The sequence below is a fragment of the Phyllopteryx taeniolatus genome, chromosome 5 (assembly GCF_024500385.1).
Source record: "Phyllopteryx taeniolatus isolate TA_2022b chromosome 5, UOR_Ptae_1.2, whole genome shotgun sequence".
Lineage (NCBI taxonomy): Eukaryota > Metazoa > Chordata > Actinopteri > Syngnathiformes > Syngnathidae > Phyllopteryx > Phyllopteryx taeniolatus.
Window position 1 is genome coordinate 27,180,493 of NC_084506.1, and position 24,950 is coordinate 27,205,442.

Sequence of the window (24,950 nt, forward strand, 5' to 3'; positions counted from 1 at the left end):
ACCTTTTATTCAGAATTAAAAAGAAAATATTTAAATTCAATCCATAACATGTATTCCCTTGCCTCTTCATTTCTGCACTTTTGTTAGTTCAGACAAAATCTGAATTCCAATCGAAATTGCACATTTACATTGGCTTTCCACCATTTGATGCCCATAATGTCATGCACTTTAACCCTGTCCTTAAATTAGCAAATGTGTTGCAGCGTTGTTCACATTGAGTTGATCTGAATACGGGTGGGGCCTTCTCTGAGGCTCGGTTTCCTGGCACTGATAAAAAAAAAATATATATATTTTTTTTTAAATCGTCCCAAACAAATTGTGAAGGTGTCGTGTGTCAGGGCCTGCTTGACCCGGGTGCTCCCTCTTGTCCGGCGGCTATTTGCCGTGCAGCATTCCTACTGGAAGGAAAATAAACGATGCGGATTTCCCCCCCCACCTTCTCCACCCACACCCGTCCCTGTGTGTTGCGTTGCGTTGTGTTGTGTTGCGTTGCGTTGTGTTGTGGGCCCTGTCAGTGGGCCCTTGGCAGGTGATGCCATGTGCAGATAAGACTGTCGTCTGTCTGGACTGTAGCCATTAAAAAAAAGGGAGGGGAAAGGGAGGGGGGGAAAAAAAAAAACTTCAAGGCAACAAAAACGTTAAATAACAATGCAGAAATAAACTACACGCGCGAATTTACAAATATATATGGATATAATCACGCAATTAAAGGATAACATTTATTTTGGGATAACAATTCTTTTTATTTTTGTTACCCAACCGACGCTCAAAAACATTTTTTAACGTTTTTAACCAACAGATTTGTTTACTGGTTCCTTTCCCCCATTATCACTATTATTATGATTTCATGTTTCTTTTCATTGGACTTGTTTTTATTTTTTTTTCTTGTATTGACTGTAAAATGTTTGCGACTGCATTTTACACACGTGAAGCATGAGTCGTCTGTGGGAGGAAGGTTGTTTAAACATGTTTTAAATATGTGAGCGGAATAGACAAATTTGCATGCAAATAAATGAATTAGAACCATTGTTTTATTGGTAAGGTTGGCTATTTTGGAATAATAAATAATAATAACTTATTTTTCTGCGCAAATTATAAAGCGATGCCATGCACATCCACACATGTATTCTGGCTTCCACAGAGACACTATGGTTCAAATCCCACAAGGCGTGTCCGCTCCTGTAGTGCCCTTGAGCCCCCCCCCCCCAAAAAAAACGAGCTTTTGAGTATCCACTCGAGTAAATCCATCAGCAGCAGCACTAGCATCCATCCTGTGGTTGTTCAGTTCTGGAGGAAGGACTCTGCGTCCCGTGACCGAGCTGCTGCTCACGTGTCCACCGGACTCGGTACCATGCTGTTCGGCGTGTCCGGAAGCTGAGACGACAGCGAGGTGACGTCACTGGCCGAAGAGTTCCCCAACGAGCCCGACTCGGAAAATGACATCTGAAGGACACACAAAAGAGGACAATTATATATTATAAAAAGTATATATATATTTATATATATGTGCGTGTGTGTGTGTGTGTATTTAATGCAGAAAATCATTTAAGTTGATCTATTGACTAATGGTAACAAATCTGATATAACTTGTCATATGTGTGAAAAAACATTCGAATAAATATGTATTTTATTTCGATTTTACACCAGTTGTAGACAGAATTATCATGTATGCATAACCACATCAGCATTTAGTATATATAATATACATATAGAGAGTTTAGAATATTTACAACAAATTTGCATAATGAGTAATTGTATCTGCATCTCCAGCCCTCCTAGTGTTTTTAATTATATGATTATCACAATAGCCTGCACCTTTTAATATCATCTAATATAACGTTGTGGTGAGTGACAAAACGTCTATTTGAAGTAACTTTGCAGCATCATACTGAGACCTGTTTGATAATATTTTTGTTATTGCCAAATGCAGGAGTGACACAATATTATAGAAACATGCTCAGTTTTAATTAAAGCTGTCAGAAATAGATTAATGTAACAATATCTTTGTTGTTGTGGTTGGACTTTGCATTGATGTACAATTGCACTGCGCTGTTTCTAATTGGCTTCATGTGTGTGACAAAATATTACAAACTCATAATGCTTAGTATGTTATTACACTGTTCATTTGACAATGCTTTATTATTTTGGTTGTAGTTTGCAGCGCTGTACGGGTTTCTAATCTTTAGGTCACGGGCATTGGTCAAAATATTAGAAACTGCTCTCGGCATGATGAAGTGCAGTTAATGTAAACTAAAGCAAATAAGAAAAAACTGGTTAATTATTAACTCTGTGAACCATGTCAAACAAACCGCTGTGTCCTGCATATTGTATTGTGAAAGTGTGCCTAATAAAGTGTCCCTCGCGTGCGCCTTCACGTCGGTTGTTTCTTACCAGTTGTTGGAATGCGGGCTGGTCCAGGTCACTTCCACTGAGGCTCTTCCACGGTGGCTGGTAGGTTTGCACCTCCACGGAGTTCCCCTGCACGGTGCTGTCGTGGCGGATGGGACTGCCCGCCACCAGGGGCGTTCCTGTGAGGCCCTGCAGGTTCTGCACGCAACACAGATTCACAGACATTGATGAAAAAAGCCACAAATATACGCCTAATATTATAACAATGTCATAAACTGTATTTTGTTGACTCTCGAATAAGTGAACAAATAACTCCTATGTCAAATTCAAGGCCTATTTAGTTCAAGTACCATCGTGCATTTTTTGGGGGGAACTTTTCTGAGGATGTCTGTGCACTTAAAACATATTTGAATGAAATGCTCTTATGTGCCCATGAGGCATTCCAATGAGGTGTATATTCCATAAATAAAATAAGAAGCATGTAAGAAAATCCTTTATCGATACCGCAGCGCAGAGGGAACGTGCAAGTGTTACAGCAGTACAGGTTAAAGCAACACGCTCACAGTAGATTGCTAAAAAGAACAAAACTAAATATTCAATAATAGAATTATATAAAACGACTATAAATTGACGTGATTTTTATAGCAGCAGATGTTTAAAAAATAATGCCTGTAAGGCTATTTTGTAATTAATTTCTTCAATTTTAAATATTTTTCTTCTGGTTGTGGTCTTTAAATGAACTTTAAATATTGGAATCATTTTAATCGTCTATGCCTTGTTTTATGTGATAACTGTTGTTTCAAGACGGTAGGAATAATGAATTAAATGGCAATGTGCAGTAATAGAACGTATTGAATATTATATATATTTTGAATGAACGTGCGGAAGCTCACCGTTTTGTCGCAGTGTTGCTGCTGCTGCTGCAGCTGCTTCATCAGAATGGACCTCTTCTTGTCTTTGCAGCGTTTGTTCTGGAACCAGACCCGGATCACCCTGGGGCTCAGGCCGGTCATCTCCACCAGCTGCTCCTTCATCAGGGCGTCGGGCCTCGGGTTGGCGTTGTAGCACGTCCGCAACGTGTGGAGCTGCTTCTCGTTCAGCACCGTCCGGATCCGGGTGGTCTTCTCGGACTGCTTGTGGATGTGGTTCCGGTGATGTGGTGGGTGCCGAACGGAGACTGGGTCTGAACGAACGAAAAATGACAAATTACAAAATAAGCTCTAAAGCTACGGGAACGATATTATATGAAGCTATCAACATTCAATTTATACTTTTTTTTCTATCAAATTCGGTATGATAATTTTACAACCGCTGTATGTGTATGTGCAGATGCTGTTGCACCTTTAAAGATGCCATTTGGCATTGAAAATGAAAATAAATACTATAATGATATCTAATAACGATAAAATACAGAAAAAATGTAAACGAATACTACTACTACTACTACTACTACTAATAATAATAATAATAATAATAATAATAATACCGGTGATGTGCAGGGGTCTGGTGTGAATGTTCCCGGGGCTTAGCGGGCTATCGGCGGCGGTCCTATCCAGCAGCAGGGCATGGTCGGCCCGACACAGCAGCTCGTCGTCCCGCACCGAGAACTCGTCCCCGGGCAGGAGGTGTCGACTGCACACCGAGCATCGGAAGCACTCCATGTGATACACACTTTCTCGAGCTCTCATCACCAGGTCGCTGCTGCAGAAGCCCGTGTTACATTTAGCACATTTTATGCCAAATAACCTAAAAACAAAAGTCAGTCACCTGTTAAAAAAGTTTGGATGTATGTTGAAAGTAGCCCAAAAATGCATTAAGTTTGCAGGTGCGCAATTTACGCACATTTTCATTCGTGCGTTTGCCAGGTTTTTAGATGTGTAAAACGGGGCTCCATATATAAGAGAGAGAGGGGGGGGGGGGGGGGGTGAGGTGAGGAAGAGGAGGAGGAAATATCATTTGACATTATTCCTACCTTACATAATCTCTTTTACAATAAGTCTTTCCGTCCCGGACAAAGCAAGTGCAGCTCTCGTCCAAATACTGGCTGCACTCTGCACACTTGAGGCAGGCTGCGTGCCACTCCAGGTCCGGGGACACCCTCATGATGTACTGGTCGTGTATCTGACTCCCGCAGCCCACGCACATTGCAATTCCTGGTTTCTCTGCACAGATGTGAATACATTAATGCAAAACATGCACCGTGAAGGAGTTTTTTTTTTGTTTTGTTGTTTTTTGTTTTGTTTTTCTCAATCCACACAGACTTATACAGAAGTCAACCAAATTATTTCATTGATTCATGTATAAAAGAAAAAAAAAATAGCTCCAAGTGCTGCATTACTCACTTTAGCCAGAACACATAAATTGTGACATTTATCTAGAGATTCTTAATTAGAGATGCAGCTTTTCAGGCGATTTTGCTATAAGAACAAGAACAATAAAATCAGTCAGCGTTACATGTATGTCACAAAAATAAAAAGTGAAGGTCTTACTTTTGGAATGATCCCCCATATCATCCAAGAAAGAGGCAGTGAGCAGGATATCCACCATGCGGGAGAACGAGAGGGAGCTAGGAGAGCGTCCCGTCCCCTGGATGGATCCTTCAACTTGTGTTGGCTGCACCGAGAGGAGCGCACAAAACAAAGCTCCCCCAACCTGTGACGTCTGCAGACCTTGGACCTCTGCGCGTCCACACAGAGAGAGGGTGCCACCATGCAAAGACCCTGTTTTTTTTTTTTTTTTTTAAACCTTGTCTGACATGTTTGGGTAACTCGTTTTTTTTTTTTTTTTTTTTTACTCTGATTCAAGAGCTGCCAGCATGTACATATATGTTCTTTTTATTTTGGATGTTTCAATTTGTCTTAAAACGACCGTTCCCGGTATTCATTCTATTAGCTTTATTTCGATCAGATATATTTTCAGATTCAGATTTTATTTTTGTATGACCTTTTATCATTCTAAAGAAGTAAAAAAAAAAAACAATAGAACGTAGACGTTTTAGTGTTTAGGACTCACACTATTGTAATTATATATATTTTGTAGAATTGTATTATAGATGTATATAATCATTCAATTAAAAAAAAATAACAACAACAACCTGTGTTGTATTTTGTTTCTTAGTGCGTTTTACTCTCACTCTATAGAGCCCTCTACTGGATGGAAAATATAACAATTTATTTCTGTAAAACATTAAAAAAGAGCAGATTTTTTTTTGTGTGTTACTAATTATTTTAAAACTTGCATTAAAAAAAATACAGTTGAAACCAGGTGTTTGTATAAAAAGACACATAAGCTGTTTTTTTCTCACTGTCTGACACATTTAACGGCACCAAATACTGTGTGTAAACTTCTTACTTTGAAGAAAAATTGGCTAATAAAATCATTCTGTCATTATTCTGGCATGTAGCAAATAGAAATAATTTTGGTAATCTTAATTGACCCAAAATAGGATGATTTCATGTCAGACAGTGAGAGAAAAGCGAATGTATCTTTTCATATAATGTATATAAACATTAGGTTTCAACTGAAAATGTGCTGTGTATCATGTATTCTAAAGGTATAAGATTTTAAAGAAGGACTCTAGTGTTCTGCAGGTGTTCCCAATGTTGTGGCAGGTAAGTGGATAATAAGATTAATAATATATATATTTTTCATTTTAATGTATGGAAATCATACCGAAATTAGTTTAAATAAATAAACAAAAACAAAACAAAACATTTTGGTAGTTAAAAAAACAGGCCGTTTAATTTCTATATAATAAAAAGTTAGATTTTAAACAGAAACAGTGCAGTAGTATTATCATTTAATTACATACAGAACATATATTCACATTTTGCACTCATTGTACAACATTATATTATCTATTACAGTAGCATAATTAGACTATATTTATGATTTACCATTAACCAACATGCGACATCTTGTTTTTTTGCTTGTTTAGATAAGATTTTAATTTCTTTTAATCTCTCCTCAATGCTGCTCATTATTTTTTCTTTGTACATTCTTCGTTCTACATATAGTGTATTAGTAACTGTATTATTAATGAGTCTATATACGTAAAAAAATTTTCTGTCAGAAATTTCAATCAATCAATCTTTTCTCTCTGTCTCTCTCTCTCGCTCTCTCTCTCATCTCTGTATATATATATATATATGTTCTGCATTGAAAGCACACGCTTTGATATTGACAAAAACGTCAACATCATGAAAATCGTTTGAGAAATGAGCCAGTTAATTTCAATGTCCTTGCATTACATTTGATGGGAACGTCGCCCCTACCTAAATGGCTACTTTATAGGCACGTCTGTGGCGTCGCTCGTTCAATCCCGCGAGAAGTACACCGATTACGTCACCCGACCTTGGACCCACAGCCTTCTCTTCAGTGTGTGTGCAGCAGTGTGCGGAGGAGCATCCAGACCAGAGTCCACCATGAACAGAGTTTTTACCAAAACGAGTGTGACACGCTTGGTAAGAGCTCGACGCCTATCATCTAATGAACCGGATACCATATTATCGAACCGTTGTGGTTTTATTTGAGATACACCCGAAACGGGAGCTATGTCGCCTGTTTTCTTGCAGCAGCTGTCAGTCAGACAGGAGAATTTCTAAGTAAAAATTCGTCGTCCTAAATGCGTTTAATAGATGCTTAATAGACTAAAGTGTGACATAACCTTCTAATGTTTGACTTATGACTCGACAGGGCGGTCTTGGACAATGCTAAACTGGGTTACCATAGCTAGCGCAGTGGTTATGAAACTTTGTGAACAGCCGAGTCAAAATCATTTCTCAATTATCTTGTCAACATGGATATTTTGAACATGTATTCTGGAATACGTCGCAAAATTACATATTTGTAAAGGTCACGTATAGGATACAGGTGCTTTTAATGTCACTATTGTGTAAACATGTGAGTGGACGCTCTGTTCTCGACTAGTAATGTCTAGCTGTGTCCAAATGAAAGCTGGCTGGCGTTATCTTGAAGGTTACTGAAGAACATTGTGCTGTTTCACAGTCTCACACACACCACTGGATTGATGATTCATACGCGACACTATATTCAATTGTATGTTTAGTTTTTCCTGAAAATGTACATTACGTTTGCTACGTTTGATTACGTATGGCTCAACAAGGCAGGTCACAATATTAGGTACACCCGCACAATACAAGAGCTGTGTCAAACTTTCTGCCTTTACAAAAATAAGAATAATGTTCAGTTTTAATATAACTTCAGGGTGGTCGTTGTATTGACATTTTGTCATGTCCGACAGGCTGGTGTCCTCCAAAGGTTTCAGAGCACTTTGGTGGTTGCAGAACACAACAATGACAAGCTGACGCCAATTACATTGAATGCCATCAGTGCTGCTAGTAAACTTGGCGGAGAAGTTTCATGTCTTGTTGCAGGAACAAACTGCACAAAGGTGTGAAAAACATCGGACTCATACACTGGCTTTAACATGTTTAAAACACAAGAACGCCATAATACACTGATGATAGACTTCTGAAATGTTTGTCTCAACACTATGCTGTTTTTCCAGGTTGTGGAAGAAATCAGTAAAGTACAAGGTGTGAAGAAAGTTTTGGTGGCTCAGAGCGACTCTTACAAAGGAGCTCTCCCAGGTACAGAGACAAACATGTCGACAGTTGTCTGCTAGCGATGTCAGTCTTCTGACATTTACTCAGGCATGTTCTTGTTCTCTAGAGGAGCTGACGCCGCTCATCTTGGCCACACAAAAACAGTTCAACTTCACCCACATCTGTGCCGGCGCGTCTGCTTTTGGAAAGGTAACACTGAGACAGGAACAGAACCGGTACTGGATTGTGAACAGATGACAAAATTAATACAGATGACACACACAAAAATAGAATAGGATATATACGAGTTTTCCATTTTGCCATCCAATAAATGCAGATGACACACAAGAAAACTGTCTGAACTTGAAGGAGAAATACTATTAATTTTTTTCACAATTTAGAACAGTTTCCAGGTGTCTTAATGACATGTTTGTGACATGCTTTTATCAAAATACCCCAACGATCTAGAATGATAGTACAATGCACACAATCTATTTCTTGTCTTGTTGAAACTAGCCCATTTGAGAGAGTCGCCCCTGTCTAATGCAAGTGAGCAACTGTATAGCCCGCCCCCTGTACTGATGGGCCAAGGGCGAGTCCTACTAAGTCTTCACACGGTTTTTGTGATATAAAAAATGAGAGCAAGAATTGACCTTTTTACTAATTGTTTTTGAGAGGGGGAAGTAAAACCAAACAACTAGGATAATGTGGTTGCACAAGTGCGCACAGCCTCTTGTAACTGGGGATGTGGCTCAGAATTCAAACTCCTGTGAAAATGGGAGTTAGCACAGACCTGCCACCCTTTAAAGTGGCTCTGATTAAGCCCCCCAAAAGTTCAACTCTTGTAGTAGACTTTTGCTGACATTTTTTTAGTCACATCGTACAAGATTGGCCATAGTTCGCAGAGAGCTTCCTCAGCAACAGAGGTATGTCATTGTTCCATGGTCAGAAGGGTGTGCAGAATTTTTATATTCACTGTATCAGAAGCTGAGACTGTTGGCTAACTCTAATCTGCATCCAGCAAAATTCAATGCAGCTCTGCTTACTATTTGACTGTGTTATGATAGCATCTCCGGACCTTCGCCCACCTTTGTTGCCAAGTCATGAACAAAGAAACTCTGTTTGAGGGGTGGTTAATATGGAAATTAGCATGCTTACAGACACATTTTTAGAAATGTCCAGATAATAAAACATTTATTTGGTTGTTTGATTTCACACATGATGGGTGGGTTGGCATTCCAGAGACCAGAATACAAGTGCACCAGCAATTCAGAAGTCACCTTTCCATAATATATCCCTTTTAAAAGGACTATTTTTCTTGAAAATGTTGGTTTAATTTCCAGCTGTCAGAAGTGTACGACTTTAAGCGCTTTGAGTTGCTTTCTTCTTTGTCCGAAAAGCATTTACAAATAAAGTTGGATTGGTTTAGAGGTTGTACGTATCTTTTCTCTCCTTTTGAATCAGCAAATCTGAACCTTTGTGAGCTGTGCACATTTTCCTTAAATCTTTTTGTTGTGCAGAACTTGCTGCCAAGAGTGGCTGCCAAGTTGGATGTGGCTCCAATCTCGGATATTATTGAGATCAAGTCTCCAGATACGTTTGTCAGAGCCATCTACGCCGGTAAGTCATTCATATTTTGACAAAAACCTAACGCCACAATTCAAAATGTAGTTTTGACTTGTATTACTATTACTGACAAAGGGTGTGTGTGTGTGTGTAAAATGTACTTAGGCAATGCACTTAGCACAGTCAAGTGTAATGAGCCTGTGAAGGTGTTGACCGTAAGAGGGACGTCCTTTGAGGCGGTTCCCACAGAGGGAGGAAATGCTGCAACAGAAACGGGTAAATAACACCTGACAATGGTAGTAAAAGCACAACATTTTTATCTTTGCATACAGCTCTTGTATTGGATTTCACTAGTGTGCCTATGTTGTGGCCATGTGTTGCACTGTATATCGTTTATTGTTTGTGTGGTTTCCATATGACCTGCAGTGGCTGCTGATTCGGCCGTGGGAGTTTCTGAGTGGCTGGAACAGAATCTGACCAAGAGTGACCGTCCAGAGTTAACCAGTGCAAAGATTGTCGTGTCAGGAGGTGGGACAAGGTTTTTGTGACAGGAGTTTCAAGATGCTGTATTGTCACTGTAATTTTAAATGTAGATAAAAACTCATTTATTTCCATCTTTCATTAAGTTGATTTAATCTGATTCACTGATTCATTTTCATGTGTGTTTCCAGGAAGAGGCTTGAAGAGTGGAGAAAACTTTAAATTACTCTATGATCTTGCAGACAAAATGAACGCAGCAGGTCAGACGTTGTTCAAACAGAAACATAATTCAATGTCGTTATTTCTAAAACGGTTAAACATACGTACAATGTTATTTTAGTTGGCGCTTCTAGAGCTGCAGTGGATGCTGGGTATGTTCCTAATGATATGCAAGTCGGACAAACGGGCAAGATTGTAGCACCGGTAAGTTCCTCCGACATAGATATGAGCAGATATTAAATTACCTTTACACATTACAGTGGAGCTTCTGAATTAAATAGCCATGAGGTTGTACAGTGAACAAATATGCCTTTAAAATTGCACAAAACCTCCGAGATTGAAATATATCTTATAAGAGCTCAGTTTAGCAACAATCAAAGGATTAACTCTTTGTGTATTGCTTTTTTTTTTGTGTGTGTGTGTCTTTTTTCATCAGTGCTGATACTGTACATCTGTACTCGGGCTTGAATAAATGCTCCAATACTACGACACTGATACCACTTTACCAGCCTGGCGTATACATTAGGTAGAGTAGGCCCTGTGTGGAGATACTTTAAGATAACCGGTCGGAAATTCTGTTCATCTTCAACCTTGGAGCTTCCACTGTACTTCCAAGTCGTTATCATCGTCCCTGTCCTTTCTTTAAAGGTTAATTATCTATTAGACAGTTCAGTCAGGTTCTCTGGTGATGATTATTCACACATTAAGTGCAGCTAATGGCACAGTTAAGTGTTCTTAAGGGGTCAGTTCATCCATTACCGTTTAGAATAGTGATGTCTGGTCCAGTTCTTAGACCAGACTGACCTAATTAGCTTTTTCAACTGTAAAAACTAGCTGATTTAAATTAAACTTAGTGTGATAAAACAATTTAATAAAATACATTCTTGTACACTTTAACATAGAGGTCCTCCAAGCATGGGCCTTAGCCCGAGCTGATGTGTTGACAGGCGAGCCTCTGTCATACGCCGCTTCTGACGTGCCACACTTCCTTTTTACGAGCATGTTCCTGTTCATGTCCACAGGAGCTGTACATCGCTGTGGGCATCTCTGGAGCTATTCAACACTTGGCTGGAATGAAAGATAGCAAGGTAAATCTCATAAACCAACTGTTAAGTGAAATTATTGATGTACTCCTTAAAGACTAGAGAGGCTTCATTGTGTTTGAATGCTTTTAGACTATTGTGGCCATCAACAAGGACCCAGAGGCTCCCATTTTCCAGGTGTCAGACTACGGCTTGGTTGCTGATCTCTTTAAGGTGAGCTGTTCTGTCTTCAGTATATGAAATAGTTGCAATCCTGTGTACAGGAACTAAAAAAGCAACACGAAATAAGCTATGAACAATTCTGACAAAACCATGAATAAATTAAGGTCCTGTATCGAAAACTGCACCTTTACAAAAATGATAATGGTTAGTTTTGTGTGACATTTGTTTTCCAATCCAAATTACAACCACATTTGTTCAGTGTAAAAGTGTTCCACAGCTCTTGTTGTCTTAGCTCTCATGGGACGGTGCACGTGAAGTGTGCCGGTGTCTTGACAAACTCCCGGTGGACATGATTAGTAATAATTGTGAGTGGCAGTGGACTTGTGACCTCCGGCGTGAGATCAGCTTACCGGTGATCAGATAGCTGATTAAAATGGATGGCCCCTCTGCTCGTTTCCCCCCCAAAATGACAATTGATACTCGTGATGAACTCTGTCGTGTCCTGAAGTCGCTGAGGAACAGTTTGAGTGCTAACAAGGCCTGTCTTGTTTAAGGTAGCCTGTTATCACTGTGTGTTTCTTGGGTATGCTTCTTCACTGTGACAAATGCTGCTGAGCTCTTAATCTTTGTGGAAAATTCTGCCCAATTTAGTTGGAAAACTTGGACATACACAGCCAAATGTTGGGACACATTGTCTGGCCATTACATATACAGTTGCAGATAGAACCAATGTTGTTGGGAAGACTTTCTACAAGATTTGAAAGTGCATCCGTGGGCATTTTAGTCCATTCATCCACACATTGTTGGAAGAGTTTGGTGTGGAAGAATGTTTGCATTCACTAGCCTCTTCCCACAAGGTTGGCAAGATGAAGAAACTGGATTCAGGGAAAAGAAAAATATAAATAAAATAGAAAATATCTTATTTCAGAAATTAGTTCAGTTTTGTTCTGTAATGCACTCATGCATTTAATCATTTAATGTTGGCTCTGTGGAAAACTTTATACACTAAATGCATTTGAAATTATAGCGGTTCATAATTTGAAATATTTAAAACTATGTAATAAAAAATGGTAAATATCAGATTAGACAACCCTTGTTCCTTCAATTTCTACAAATATGAATAATATAATGAACATGACAAAATGTAACTGATTCCATAATACTTTGTCCTATTTGACAAGCTTCATCTTAATCGTATTCCGAGTGATTTTGGTTACAATCAAGAAAACCATAGAAAATGGCAGGCATGAAGATGTCAGCTCTTAAACTAAACTCTTTTGACCGATATTTTTGTTGTCATTGTTATATTTGTTCAAACAATTGTAGCTTCAGTTGTACCAGGGCATTGGAATGAATAATAGACTGAAGAAGGGTGGTCTAATAAAAATGTCATTAGTGTAATAAACCACAAAATGATTACAAAATATAATATTGAATTTAAAAAGTCAAATCTGACCTGTTGCTGTCCCCCAGGCTGTTCCTGAGATGACTGAAGCCCTGAGCAAGTGAGGCGAAAGCGAGCGTCAAAGCTTTCATGTACCAGCTGCAGCCTTCACCAAGAACGAGTACAGGATGCAACAGACCTGCTGTGAATGTCATTAGAACAATAACATGTTTTATATATACACGTTTTAAATGTCAACAATTGAAGCACAAGTTTGATTGAACATATTTTGTGCTTCTAGTATTGACTAGCTGCAATTCCACTTAACTGGTGGTGTCTGGGAACTCTTCCTGCTAAGCTGTAACAGTTGTAATTTTGAGATTCAATGCATTAAAAGTGACAACTGATGACTCACTTGTGTATTCTTTTTCTCTTTATTGGTCGCTCTCTGTAGTGTCAGCCCTCCATAATGACCGAGATAGAAAACGTCTGTTGCCAGTACTATAAAGTTGGTGTGCAATATTTTAGAAGCTTCATGCTATAATCAATTGGTAGTAGACGCACATTCTTGTTTACAAATATTTACACAGATTAACAACCTTTAAAAGTCAATAATACAATAATGTACACCTTGATGTAAATTTCAGTACTGACGAAGCTGAACTTGATTAGATTGAAAAAGTCTTTTTTTTTTTTAAAACTCCATTCATAGAATTTAGATTACAAACATAGCTAAAATAGAAAGACAAAGATTAAAAATGACAAACACTGATTCCGCTGTACCCTGCAGTTATTCCATCAAACTGCTTTTACGATGTTTTATTAAAAGGGCAGATGTGCTTGCAGAGGTTCTAAGTTCATGCAGCATTAGGAATGCTTCCTGTTGCTGGTCAAGTTTTGTCAAATTATCAAAGTGTCTTAGTGAGAGTCATTTCCTGATAGGTGGTCCTCTTCCAGGTCCATGGGCACACAAGTGTACAAATGAAGCCCGTTGACGTGCTTGCTCCTGTTCTTCACCGCCACCTCTCCACCATGTTGTGTCCATGACACATGATGGACAGGAGCACCTATTTAGGTTCCTGCTCTCATCCACCATGTTGAGTCCCAGACAGATGATAAACTGGTGCATCAATGGAGGTTTGTTTCTGCTCCCCTCCACCATGTAATGTCCAAGACAGGCGCTGAATTGGAGCAGCTATTGAAGTTCCTATTTCTGCTCTCTACCACCACCTTATGTCTGAGAAAGCATCTATTGAGGTTCCTCTTCCTGCTTTCATCCACCATTTTAATTCCCACACACATAATTAACTAGAGCATCTCTGGAGGTTCCTGTTCCTGGTCTCTTTCACTGCTTTATGTGTCATACAGATGATTGATTCAAATATCTTTTGAGGTTCCTGTTTCTATTCTCGTCCACCATTTTATGTCTCAGACAGAGGGTGGTTTGGAGCATCAAGTGAGGTTCCTGTTCCGGCTCTGTTCCACCATGTTATGTCCCAGGTGGGTGATTGGCTGGAGCATCTATGAAGATTCCTGTTCCTGCTAAATTTTTTCACCTTATTATCTCAGACTGATGATGGATTTGAGAATCTATCAAGGTTCCTTTTTTTGTCCACTATCTTATGTCTCTGACAGATGGTGGTTTGGCGCATCAAGGGAGGTTCCTGTTCCTGCACTCCGCCACAGCCTTATGTCCCAGACAGATGATGGATCGGAGCGTCGACCGGCTCCATCATCCGGTACTTCTCCTCCAGGAAAGCTTCAGTGCCCTGCAGTTGGATGAGGGGTTTGCTGTGCGACCTGAGCCGGGTCTCCTGGTTCCTCTTGTTGTAGATGTTCATCCTGTTTTCCAGCTCGGAGCTGTTTTTAGTGGAACCGGTCGGGCTGGGCGGTTTGAGGTTGACGGGATCCAGGCCCTTCTGGGTGAGACAGGAGTCCTCGGACAAAGAGGAGAGCAGCTCCTGCACCACGGCGCTGGGACTCCCCCTGGGCTGAGTCCCCAGGGCCAGGGGGCTGCTGTAGGGCGGCGGGTAGCAGTGTTGGTCGCTGTAGTCCGTGGACGTAGACGCCTCGCGCACGGTGGAGCTGTAGTCGGCGGCCGACCCCAGCGTGCGGCTGCTGATGCGTGACGCCGTCGTGGCCGAGGCTTCGCTGGCCGAGCTGTTGGCGCGCTGCAGGCCAGACACGCCGTCCGCGCTCACCAGAGACGGGGGGAGCTGGCTGGGGTTGTCGGGCAGGTGGACGTCGATGGCCGCCGTGGTGATGACGCGCGCGGCGGGGTCCGGGATGCCCATGTCTACAAGAGACGGCACACGGACTGATACAGATACCGGGATGGTGGAGTGAAAGGGATGTCGTTGATGCTCACCGCTGCTTGGCTCGCTGTAGTACTGACTGATGTAGTTGTTCATGTCGTCCTGGCCGTGGTGATCTGAAGACAGAGGAAGATACAGTAACATCACAACTTTTGGTCAATTTGGAATTAATTCACAATGGTTGTAGATAAAATGAGACGATAAAACTATTTAAAAAAAAATCTTGTTATAGTTAATACAGAGCATTAATTAATGTAAATCTTTTTAATAATCCTTCTAGTGTTGTTTTAGAATCTTTCCTTTTGTAGGTCTTGTAGGTGTGATTAGCATGTAGCCATTTTTTATTGGCGGATGGGGCAGATATGATTCAGCCATGTGAGCTCTGCCTAGCAACAAGTGACCACACAAATGTGATTGGGAAAAAGGATTGGAGAATACCATTGATCTACTTTGCTGTTGTCAGATAGACAAGATGAAATATATGATAAATCACAAATGATTGATTTATAACATTGTTGAGAGCGATAAGAAACTGGTTAAAATTGGTAAATGACATAAAATACGCACATTAGACATTTAGAATGTACTCAAGTGGTACACCACTTTCTACATTTTTTTTTTTCCCATGTCACTTATCCTCACTATGGTCACGGGCGTGCGAGGCTCTTACAGTATATATATGACAGTTAAGAATGTTGAAATGTTATCTAAAATATTACCAGTACAGTAACGTCGTTATGATAATACATATCCATCCATCCATTTTCTGAGCCGCTTATCCTCACAAGGGTCGCGGGAGCACTGGAGCCTATCCCAGCTGAATCTGGCCAAGAGGCGGGGTACACCCTAAACTGGTCGCCAGCCAATCGCAGGGCACATAGAAACAAACAAACATTTGCACTCACATTCACACCTACGGGCAATTTAGAGTCTTCGATTAACCTACCATCCATGTTTTTGGGATGTGGGAGGAAACCAGAGTCCCCAGAGCAAACCCACACAGGCACGGGGAGAACATGCAAACTCCATACAGGCGGGGCTGGGATTTGAACCCCGGTCCTTAGAACTGTGAGGCAGATGTGCTAACCAGTAGATCGCCGTACCGCCGCCATATAATAATACAAATTATGAATAAAAATAAACTATGTGCTTCGATGTTTGTCTCATATTTTGCAAGCATATTTTGCATGAATGTCTTGAGGAGCTTCTCATAACGCTAAATTGTCTTAAGTGTATCATGTCATACGTGACAGGGGTCATGTCCATATGATCAATCACACACGAGTGCAGAAGGAGCAGGCGTAGTAGAGCAGAAGCATATATCACAGATGTATTGCTATGATTTATAGCTTTGATAAAGCCCCGACATGAGCTGCATCCACAGCACTGTGTTGCCTTAAGTTGTCCTAAGTTATGACCTGTCACTGCTGTCTTGTTGTGCCACTAGAATTTTGATGTGCACTTCAGATGTGTTAGAGGAAAGCAACAATGTGTGTCTGTGTGTGATGTCAACCCGTCATAAAAGGTCCAAATTAGAAGTGCCTATTAATGTGTTTTGCTGCTTACTGCTAGTATTTGCTAGGCTTTTAGTAACCATTAAGGTTCTCAAAGTCCTAAAGCATTATAACACCGCCACATAGACGCTATTTGTTAGCCCGTCTATGGTGTTTCCCTTTTTGCTTTAGCATTAAGCTAGTCGAATTAAACACCAAATTATGTTGTGATTTTAAATACCCAATGTGTAATGGTCTTTGCTTAATGTTTAGTTTGATAGTATACTCCAACTGGGACTAGGAATAAACGGCTTGCAAGCTATTTTTTGAAGAATTGTTCACTATTTGCCAAACTGCTGCTATATAGCACTGGTATCTTAAATCTTCATATAGCACTTGTATCTTACATTTTCGCTCGCAAGTCAAAGCAAAACAAATCGGCTGAACGACGGCGCATATGTCGAAAAAGTCTTAAGTCGGGTCACTCATATCCCAAGGCACCACTGCGTATCAAAAGTACAAATGTTAGATGTTACAGTTTGTTTAGTATTTTCTTGGCTTGGACTGATTCTTCTCCCCATTGATTTAAACAAAGGTAACGTCCACATTACATACTCCATTTGCTACCGTGAGCAATTATTTTACATATTTAATGATGGCCACACCTCTAATGTAGCGTATTTAGATAGCATATGCTTTCACTATAGTTTACATTTACAGAGGGTGTTTTTTGAATGTGTTTATTTTTGTTGTTTGTGCAGGAGCAGGTATTTATACATCCCCAATCGGTGTATTTTGATGACGTCAAGCTGGCAATGACAGGGGATATCCATCCGATCTGTGGGTTTACACTGCAATAACATTGGCGCATATCAGTACGCATCGGATATTTATGTACATTCTGAACTGAAGCGGTCCGATTCCATGCCTTTTTTCCTATTTATGTTGCCATGACGCATATCCCAATTGTGCCATTTGAGAGCGGAAATAAATAGAAAAAAATCTGTATTGTAGTCTAAAGATATTCTAAGTGTGCTCCTATTGAGTTTGTTTTAAGAGAGGTTAACTTCTTATTACACTTGTATGTCATTATCGAATTTAAAAAAACAAAGAGTTGCGAGGCTCTTACAGTATATGACAGTTAAGAATGTTGAAATGTTATCTAAAATATTACCAGTACAGTAACGTCGTTATGATAATACATATCCATCCATCCATTTTCTGAGCCGCTTATCCTCACAAGGGTCGCGGGAGCACTGGAGCCTATCACAGCTATCATCGGGCAGGAGGCGGGGTACACCCTGAACTGGTTGCCAGCCAATCGCAGGGCACATACAAACAAACAATCATTCGCACTCACATTCACACCGACGGGCAATTTAGAGTCTTCAATTAACCTACCGTACATGTTTTTGGGATGTGGAAGGAAACCGGAGTGCCCGGGGAAAACCCACGCAGGCACGGGGGGAAACACTCCATAATTCACTTTAAATAATTTCTTATGGTAAAATAGTGTTGAAATCCCAAAAAGTTGGGGGTCAACCAGGATCCTGGAACAGATTGTTCCTGACCTTAAAGGTTCTACTCTGTTTCTTATCAAATCAGCGTGTCAGCGTGAAGGCTTTTTCATGGCTGCCAGTTCCACATGAACAACTTTCGACTTGTCTGTGCATCAACAATCATTTGTCCGGCAGACCTCAAGGCACCGAGGCCACAATTTAGCACAGAAAACAGCAAGTGAACGTTGCCTTGTCCATTAAAGCTATCTGATACCCTACTGATACAAAGGAGCCGCCTTCTCCATACGGTTACCTGAGGGCCCGCCGGGCTCTCTAACTTTGGCCGGCCTGTGATGTTCGGAGACCCCAGGGGCCAGTCCGTCCACCTCATGGAAACTGCTGCCCGGTTTACCCCACAAATGGTGGATCTGCATGGCTGCCTCCCGCTCCGCCACCAGATCCAGGTCCTGTTGGGCCAGGTGGGCCCTCAGCTGCCGGATCTCAAACTGAAGGGAGCGAGGGAGAGAAAAGGGCTGTTGACTTCATTTCTTCACTCTTTTCAGGATGAAAGAATTGGACAGTCTGCACTGTACAAGGCACAAATCGAAATGGTATAGCATGACAACTCAATGACATGCCTTGAAGCCTACACCAAAGCTCACAGAGAGTGCTTTGTCAATTACAAAATATATTATAAAATATTTAAAAAAAAATTAATAAACAAATTATCCATATATATATATATTTTTTTTTATTTTTGTTGTCATTAGGATTTATCAACCTATCCCAGCCGACTTTGAGTGAGAGGTGGGGACAATTTAGAATCTTCAATGAACTTAAAATGCATACAGTATTTTTGGACGATGTAGTACCCAGAGAAAATCCACTGGTAAAACATTTCAACTCCATACAGGAAGGCCAGAGCCGAAATTGGAACCCAGAACCTCAGAACTGTGAGCCAGATGTTTTAACCATGTTTGAATGCTAGTCCATTAATAAATTAAAAGATAGAATTTAAAAACACTGCGATTGGCTGGCAATCAGTCGAGGGTGTACCCTGCCTCTCGCCAATAGTCAGCTGGGATAGACTCCAGCAATTTTTTGTTTTTGTCTCATTGTGCTTTATTGCTCTCTCCAGGTAACAAACTGTAATGACTAGTTGAGCTGCAATTGACGCAAATTGCACCTACCGCCTGCTCCTGGCAGATCTGAGTGAGGCGGTCGAGCTGTTCCTCTCTCACCGCCTTGGTCTTCTCATACTGCTGGATATCCAGCTCCATCTCCACCTTCACTTGCACCACGTAGGCTGCGACAAGAGAAATATTTTTTTTATATTACTCTAATTCCGTTTTTTTTTGTACTTCCAAACAACACCAACCCTGTACTGTGGTGGCTTATGGCAGAGTACCATTCCTTACGGTCGTGACCTAAAGTATATAAATATAATTATTAGTAGTAATCATTACTATTGTTAGACATGACATCTACACAAATCCTAAAAAAAAGTTAACTGTTTATTGTGTTCGCTAGCCTGCGAGATAATAAGCTAGCGAGTTAATGAGCTAAACAGCTTGCTCCACCGAAGTGATGTTTAAAACGTCAGCACTTCGCTCTGACTTGTTTTGTGTGTCAGTCCGCAATTAACACACGGGAAAGTTAACTGTTTACTATGTTCGCTAGCCCGCAAGCTAACAAGCTAGGTAGCTAAGCAGCTAAACAGCTCGTTCCACCGCGGCGAAGTCGTTTTAAATGTCAGCACCCCTCTCCGAGTTGTTGTGTGTGTTTGTCCCCAATTAACACAAAGACAAGGAAGTTAACTCTTTATTAAGCATAACCTCAGTGGGTTGAAAAATGTTGACAGTACAGAGTTGAGGGAATATTAGCAATTCCCTCCAGAGGTGGAATTAAAAGCAGCCTGCCACCGAAGCTGCTCGTCTGCCTGGAGATGGTGACGTGCAGTGGATGCTGTGGATGATGATGATGATGATGATGATGGACAGAAGCTTGTTCAAGCTTCTATAATGTTAATGGGTTCATGTTCATGTTTAAACAAGATTGAATGATTTTAAATCAGGGGTTGGCCAAGTTTGGTCTGCTCCCTTCTACAATCCGGTCTACTGAGCATTTAAATTTTCAAGAGGCCTGTTATGTTTGTTGGATTAATTTAGCCCCCCCCCCCCCCCCACAATAATATTGGTTAATTGTTTATTAAGGTATATAGTTTTTGACATTTTAGTGAGTAGCCCAAAATAGGGCATCAAAATTATTCATGCAATTAAGAATTTTTTTTAATTTAATTTGTGTATTTCTGTTAATATAATCAATAATGCAACGATTAATAAAGGAGGTGAAAGGAGGCTATATTGAACATAAAAGTCAACACACACCTGTTCAAATGACAGGTTTTTGGATGGAGAAGGAGGGGGCATGGGGGCAAGGCGGGAGCACATGTACAATTCTCTAAAGGACACAAAAAAATGGGCTACAGCAAAAAGTGCACTTTTTTGGTTCAGGGTAAAAAGGCAGGTGCTTGAGCACCACTTGGTGGCTATATGTGCACATGTCCGAGTTTGCATGTTCTTCCCGTGTTTGTGTGGGTTTTCTGTGGGTACTCAAAAAAAAAAAAGGTTTCAGAGCTTGATTCAGGACTCTAAATTGTCCGTAGAACAATCTTATGTTTCTACGACTGAGTGGCGACCAGCCCATATAACACAGTTACAGAAAAATGGATGTGATGGCTGGATTGATATTCACATATATATGTTTTAATCTCATTATATGATTGATTTATTGTGAATATAAAAATGTTGAAAATCGGTAAAATAAACAATTGCACATGTATATTTGACATTTTGTATTTATTTTAGTAAAAAATTGGCGAATTAGTTATAAACAAGCCTGCTACCCTAGTGAGGAGAAGCGGCTCAGAAAATGGATGGGCGGATGGAAGTTATAAACAATATAATTAAATTAATTATGACTAATGAAATAAAAGATGAGAATCAATTATTTTATACATTCCTTAACACCGTAACTTTTTATTTATTTATTTTACCTCAATTAAATTGAGGTATATAATGACCTAGCCCATCCAACCGATATAAAAATCAAACGTGGCCATTCAGCACTAAGGTCTGCCCACCCCTGTTCTCAATGAATGTAAGATGGGCTGACTGGCGCTCACCCTGCCATCTCCACTACGCACATTGTGCAGCTAATTGGAAAACCACAAGGGGGAGCAAGGCTGTTAAAATCAACAATGACTCCCAACAAATAGTGTGTTCTGCTCTCCATAATTGGTTTAACAGTTTGCCCTCAGCGACTGCCTCAGCGGAACAAAAACACATTAATTAGGACAGCATAATACCATAAGTCATGTTAAATCAATAAAATAACGAGGAAAGAGACAATTGAGGCAACAAGCTCGAAAGGGGACACACACGATCACACTAACACACACTCTGTGGTGGTCCTTGCTTGAATGGCACCCTGTGCAAGACCACTGCCTACAACGCTAAAAAAACAACAACATACACGCGCACACACACACTCGAGTCGACCTTATGTTTTCATCAAAATATATTGAATAATAAATGAATAAGAATAAAGCAACAGCACAGAACAACTTGAATCAAGGAAACAAACAGACAAAAAAAACAACCTTATTGCAAATATTTCAGCTTTGTTTCCCAGTGTGCTTTCTTCCTTTTATGGTAAGGATTAGACTATAAAATTATTTCATAAGTGTTGCCTTCTGACATTCCTTGGTGCAAAATCATCTATGATGTCCTTGTATGATATTTGCTGACTCTATTACATTAATCTTTTTTGGCCCCCCACCCCGTGTCTCGTCTACAGAGGGCGACTCCACAAATGCCTGCAAATTCCCCATATAAATGGCACTCAATTGAAAACCATTTTATGTTGCATTTGATTAAAATTAGGGATGTGTTGCCACCCCCTCATCAACGCCAACATGTGCGGCCACGCATCATGCACATGCCGGAAACCGCCACTGCATTCCCCACACTCGTGCACACAGAGTCCGCATTACCGTCAATGACCCTTTTGACCCTCCAGATGCGCAGCGTGATGATGAGGCCAATGGCGTCCCAGGGGCTGCTGGGGCCGTTGGCCACCGTGGAGGCCACCATGGGGGCCAGTGAGAGGACGATGACGGCTCCATCGAACACCTGAGGGAACAAAAAAAAAAAACTCTTGCATGTTGGCCATTTTGAGCGGTGACTTTGAGGCAATGACACTGCAGAGAAGGGAGCCCCTGACGCGGGACTAATAGCACCCACGGGAGCTTACCTCCACTTTATTCTCGATGTAATCCCATATCCCCAGGACCACGATCCTGAAAACAGTCTGAGGGGGGACAGAGGACAGAGACAGAGAGAAGGTGACACTGTCGTGAGATGTGAGAAAAACAAGGAGAGCCGAACTAAACCATTGCGTGACACCGGGTATTGGAAGCAGTGCATCCTGGGTCGTAACTCCCAATAAAAGACCAAGGTGGTGGCATTTACTGCTGTTGTGCACGTGGTTTCATCCCTTGCAGCCAACCTACTAATGAATTCAAATGTTAGCAGCGGGCCCGTCAAGTCTGAGGAAGACAAACGTCTCAGGCTGTAGAGGAAACAGTAATCAATACTTGAACACCTGCGCTTATTTGGAGGCACAAGAACAACAGCTGCGCTCGAAAAAGATTGTGCGGTACGTGTGGGACAAAATCGATACACTCCAGGTCAATATCAATGTTTGTATCAAATATGCTGGCATTGGGCAGCACGGTGGTGGTTAGCATGTCTGCCTCAAGAGTATTAAAGTAATATTTGCAAGTGTAAAGAAGTGTAGTTTAAAGTAAGGTTTTGTTGGGTGTGGAATTTGATTAATGTGCAGCACAGTGTAAAAAGTGGTTAGCACGTCTGCCTCACAGTCGAGAGGGTCTGTGCCTCGGCTCCAGCCTTCCCGTGTGGAGTTTGTTCTCGTCATACTTGCGCGGGTTTTCTGTGGGTTCTCCATGTGTCCATAAATGTGAGCGCAAATGGTTATTTGTCGATACTGTATGCACCTTGCGATTGGCTGGCGACCAGCCCATGGCGTATGCCACCTTTCGCCTTAAATCAGATGGGACAGGCTCCAAAGTAATAGGCCCAGTTTTAAACATCTAACAACTCAAATGATCAGATTACATTTTTTCCCTAATATTATTAGATTATACAAAGGAGGACTGTGCAAGAATAAAGATGTAAGGTTATAATCAGAAAAAAAAAAAATTCAAGAAAAAGTCATAATCTTGACAGATACACAGTATGTCATATGACTTGAATCTTGTCATTTTTAAAAATCTTTGTGATCATGTTCATTTCATTCAGGTAAATGATGTCATTATTTTTGTAAGATTAAGACTACTGTCATAATTTACATTTTCTTTCCAGTGTGGGTCCCATACATCCTCATGAGATTAATTATGGGTATTATTTTAATTCAAATGTCGGTTTTAATTAGGAAAACTGTAAACTTTTTTTGTTGTTGTTGATGTTATACATCAATATTGTTATTATTATAGATACCTTTACGCTAAACACGAGCTCATTTAATGCTAGCTCCTTTGTCATTGTTGGGAGCATTCCAATGAGAATCTGCACAAAAGCATTAATCGAGGGAAGTCCTGCATCAACTGCAAGGCGAGCACTTTTGCTGTGGAGCAGCTGGCCGTAGCTCTGCGGGGGACTCACCTCGGTGAAGAACACAGACAGGATAGCCAGGCTGATCCAGTGGATGACGCAGGCAAACTGGGATGCGTTGTTAACTGCAGGTGAGAGGAAACACGATTGGTCGGTCGGCTCGCTCACGTGACAACGGACGGACGCTGCTGGCGCCTGTGTATTTATTGTGCTAATAAAACGTATACCAGATGGCATTAAACACATTCACATTGGTCACACGCGCTGTGACCTTGCGCTCATGATGGACGAGCGTGTTTCCGCCAGGACAGATGATGCGGATGAAGGTGACATTGGCTTGTCGCGGGTCACGCCACTTGGCAAGGTGTACCAACAGTGGAATACTTATGGGACAGTTCGCTTGCCACGACCATGATTGATCAGTTGCCTAAGGTCAGAGGGTGGAGAAGATAAACTAGTGTAGGACCAATAGATACTCACACTGTCCTTACGAGAATTTAGCATTATTTTATATGAAGACAAATGCACAGTGAGGTGATTTTAAACCAATGTTAAAATTGGAAGGTTATTTTTTTGTGAATGCAGCACGGCGAACTAGTGGATTTTAAGTCTGCAACACAGTTATGAGGTTCGAATCTCAGCTCCGGCCTTCCTGTATGGAGTTTGCGTGCTCTCTCAGTGCTTGCGTGGATTTTCTCCAGGTGCTCACTCTTCACGCGCATGCTCGCCCAAAAACTCAGCTGGGGTAGGCTTCAGCTCCAGCTCACCCGTGACCCTAATGAGGACAAGCAGTATATAAAACGGATGGGTGGATATTTATTTATTATATTTTAAAACAACTCCTTGGATTTTGTTTCACTCTTCACTAATATTGGAGGCACTCTTTTTTTCAGTAATAAATAATTTTCATTGAGCAAAATGAGAGGCAAAAATGAGTTGCGTATGTTTGACAATGTAATATTTAGTGCTGTAGTAAAAAAGATTGTTTGGCTCGGGGCGAGTGATCCGACTTACGGGTTTTTCGACAAACGAGCTGTGATTCGGGCAACTTTTTTTGCTTCGAATTGCAAGCAAAAATCCGAGAGGCTTTAATCTGTTTAATGACACTTCAGATTGACGTTTACTCTCAACTAAACATAAAACAAAGATAATTACACAATGTCTATTGAAAACAACTGCA

At 40.8% G+C, this 24,950-nt stretch overlaps 3 protein-coding genes across 5 annotated transcripts in view; 1 reads left to right on the top strand and 2 right to left on the bottom strand.

The window, feature by feature from the left end:
- Positions 1-26: 26 nt before the first annotated feature.
- isl2a (ISL LIM homeobox 2a) lies at positions 27-5,023 on the bottom strand. Of its 2 annotated transcripts, XM_061774348.1 has the most exons (7): positions 4,839-4,976; positions 4,692-4,766; positions 4,322-4,511; positions 3,836-4,095; positions 3,243-3,532; positions 2,392-2,547; positions 27-1,443 (listed from the first exon to the last, which is right to left on the bottom strand). In XM_061774348.1, the coding sequence occupies exons 3-7, from the start codon at positions 4,492-4,494 to the stop codon at positions 1,327-1,329; spliced, it is 996 nt and encodes a 331-aa protein (XP_061630332.1). In that variant the 5' UTR covers positions 4,495-4,511; positions 4,692-4,766; positions 4,839-4,976; the 3' UTR covers positions 27-1,326. The 2 variants fall into 2 exon arrangements, with proteins under 2 accessions (XP_061630332.1, XP_061630331.1); XM_061774347.1 differs by lacking the exon at positions 4,692-4,766 and having other exon boundaries at positions 4,839-5,023.
- A 1,661-nt stretch (positions 5,024-6,684) lies between these two features.
- etfa (electron transfer flavoprotein subunit alpha) lies at positions 6,685-13,184 on the top strand. Its single transcript, XM_061774355.1, has 12 exons — positions 6,685-6,812; positions 7,613-7,762; positions 7,880-7,961; positions 8,044-8,126; positions 9,437-9,536; positions 9,648-9,758; positions 9,909-10,010; positions 10,154-10,222; positions 10,303-10,385; positions 11,204-11,269; positions 11,357-11,437; positions 12,860-13,184. The coding sequence occupies exons 1-12, from the start codon at positions 6,774-6,776 to the stop codon at positions 12,893-12,895; spliced, it is 1,002 nt and encodes a 333-aa protein (XP_061630339.1). The 5' UTR covers positions 6,685-6,773; the 3' UTR covers positions 12,896-13,184.
- Position 13,185: 1 nt separating this feature from the next.
- tmem266 (transmembrane protein 266) overlaps positions 13,186-24,950 on the bottom strand; it is a 31,658-nt gene continuing 19,893 nt past the window's right edge. Inside the window, exons 5-11 of one of the 2 annotated variants that reach the window (XM_061774354.1) lie at positions 23,822-23,895; positions 22,392-22,448; positions 22,132-22,270; positions 19,268-19,383; positions 18,391-18,583; positions 15,139-15,201; positions 13,186-15,066 (exon numbers count right to left, since the gene is read on the bottom strand). In XM_061774354.1, coding sequence (XP_061630338.1) covers positions 14,459-15,066; positions 15,139-15,201; positions 18,391-18,583; positions 19,268-19,383; positions 22,132-22,270; positions 22,392-22,448; positions 23,822-23,895 — 1,250 coding nt within the window. In that variant the 3' untranslated portion in view covers positions 13,186-14,458. Of the gene's footprint in view, positions 15,202-18,390; positions 18,584-19,267; positions 19,384-22,131; positions 22,271-22,391; positions 22,449-23,821; positions 23,896-24,950 lie in introns of both variants that reach the window. The other variant, XM_061774353.1, reaches the window with a different exon arrangement.

Excerpts from the sequence above, each read along its gene's own strand:
- isl2a (XM_061774347.1), bottom strand. The coding sequence starts at position 4,896 with ATGGTGGATATCCTGCTCACTGCCTCTTTCTTGGATGATATGGGGGAT. Across the intron at positions 4,096-4,321 it reads TGTAAAAGAGATTATGTAAG|GTTATTTGGCATAAAATGTG; the intron begins GTAGGAATAATG and ends TTTTGTTTTTAG. Across the intron at positions 3,533-3,835 it reads CAGACCCCTGCACATCACCG|ACCCAGTCTCCGTTCGGCAC; the intron begins GTATTATTATTA and ends TCGTTCGTTCAG.
- etfa (XM_061774355.1), top strand. The coding sequence starts at position 6,774 with ATGAACAGAGTTTTTACCAAAACGAGTGTGACACGCTTG. Across the intron at positions 8,127-9,436 it reads GCGCGTCTGCTTTTGGAAAG|AACTTGCTGCCAAGAGTGGC; the intron begins GTAACACTGAGA and ends TTTGTTGTGCAG. Across the intron at positions 11,270-11,356 it reads CTGGAATGAAAGATAGCAAG|ACTATTGTGGCCATCAACAA; the intron begins GTAAATCTCATA and ends GAATGCTTTTAG.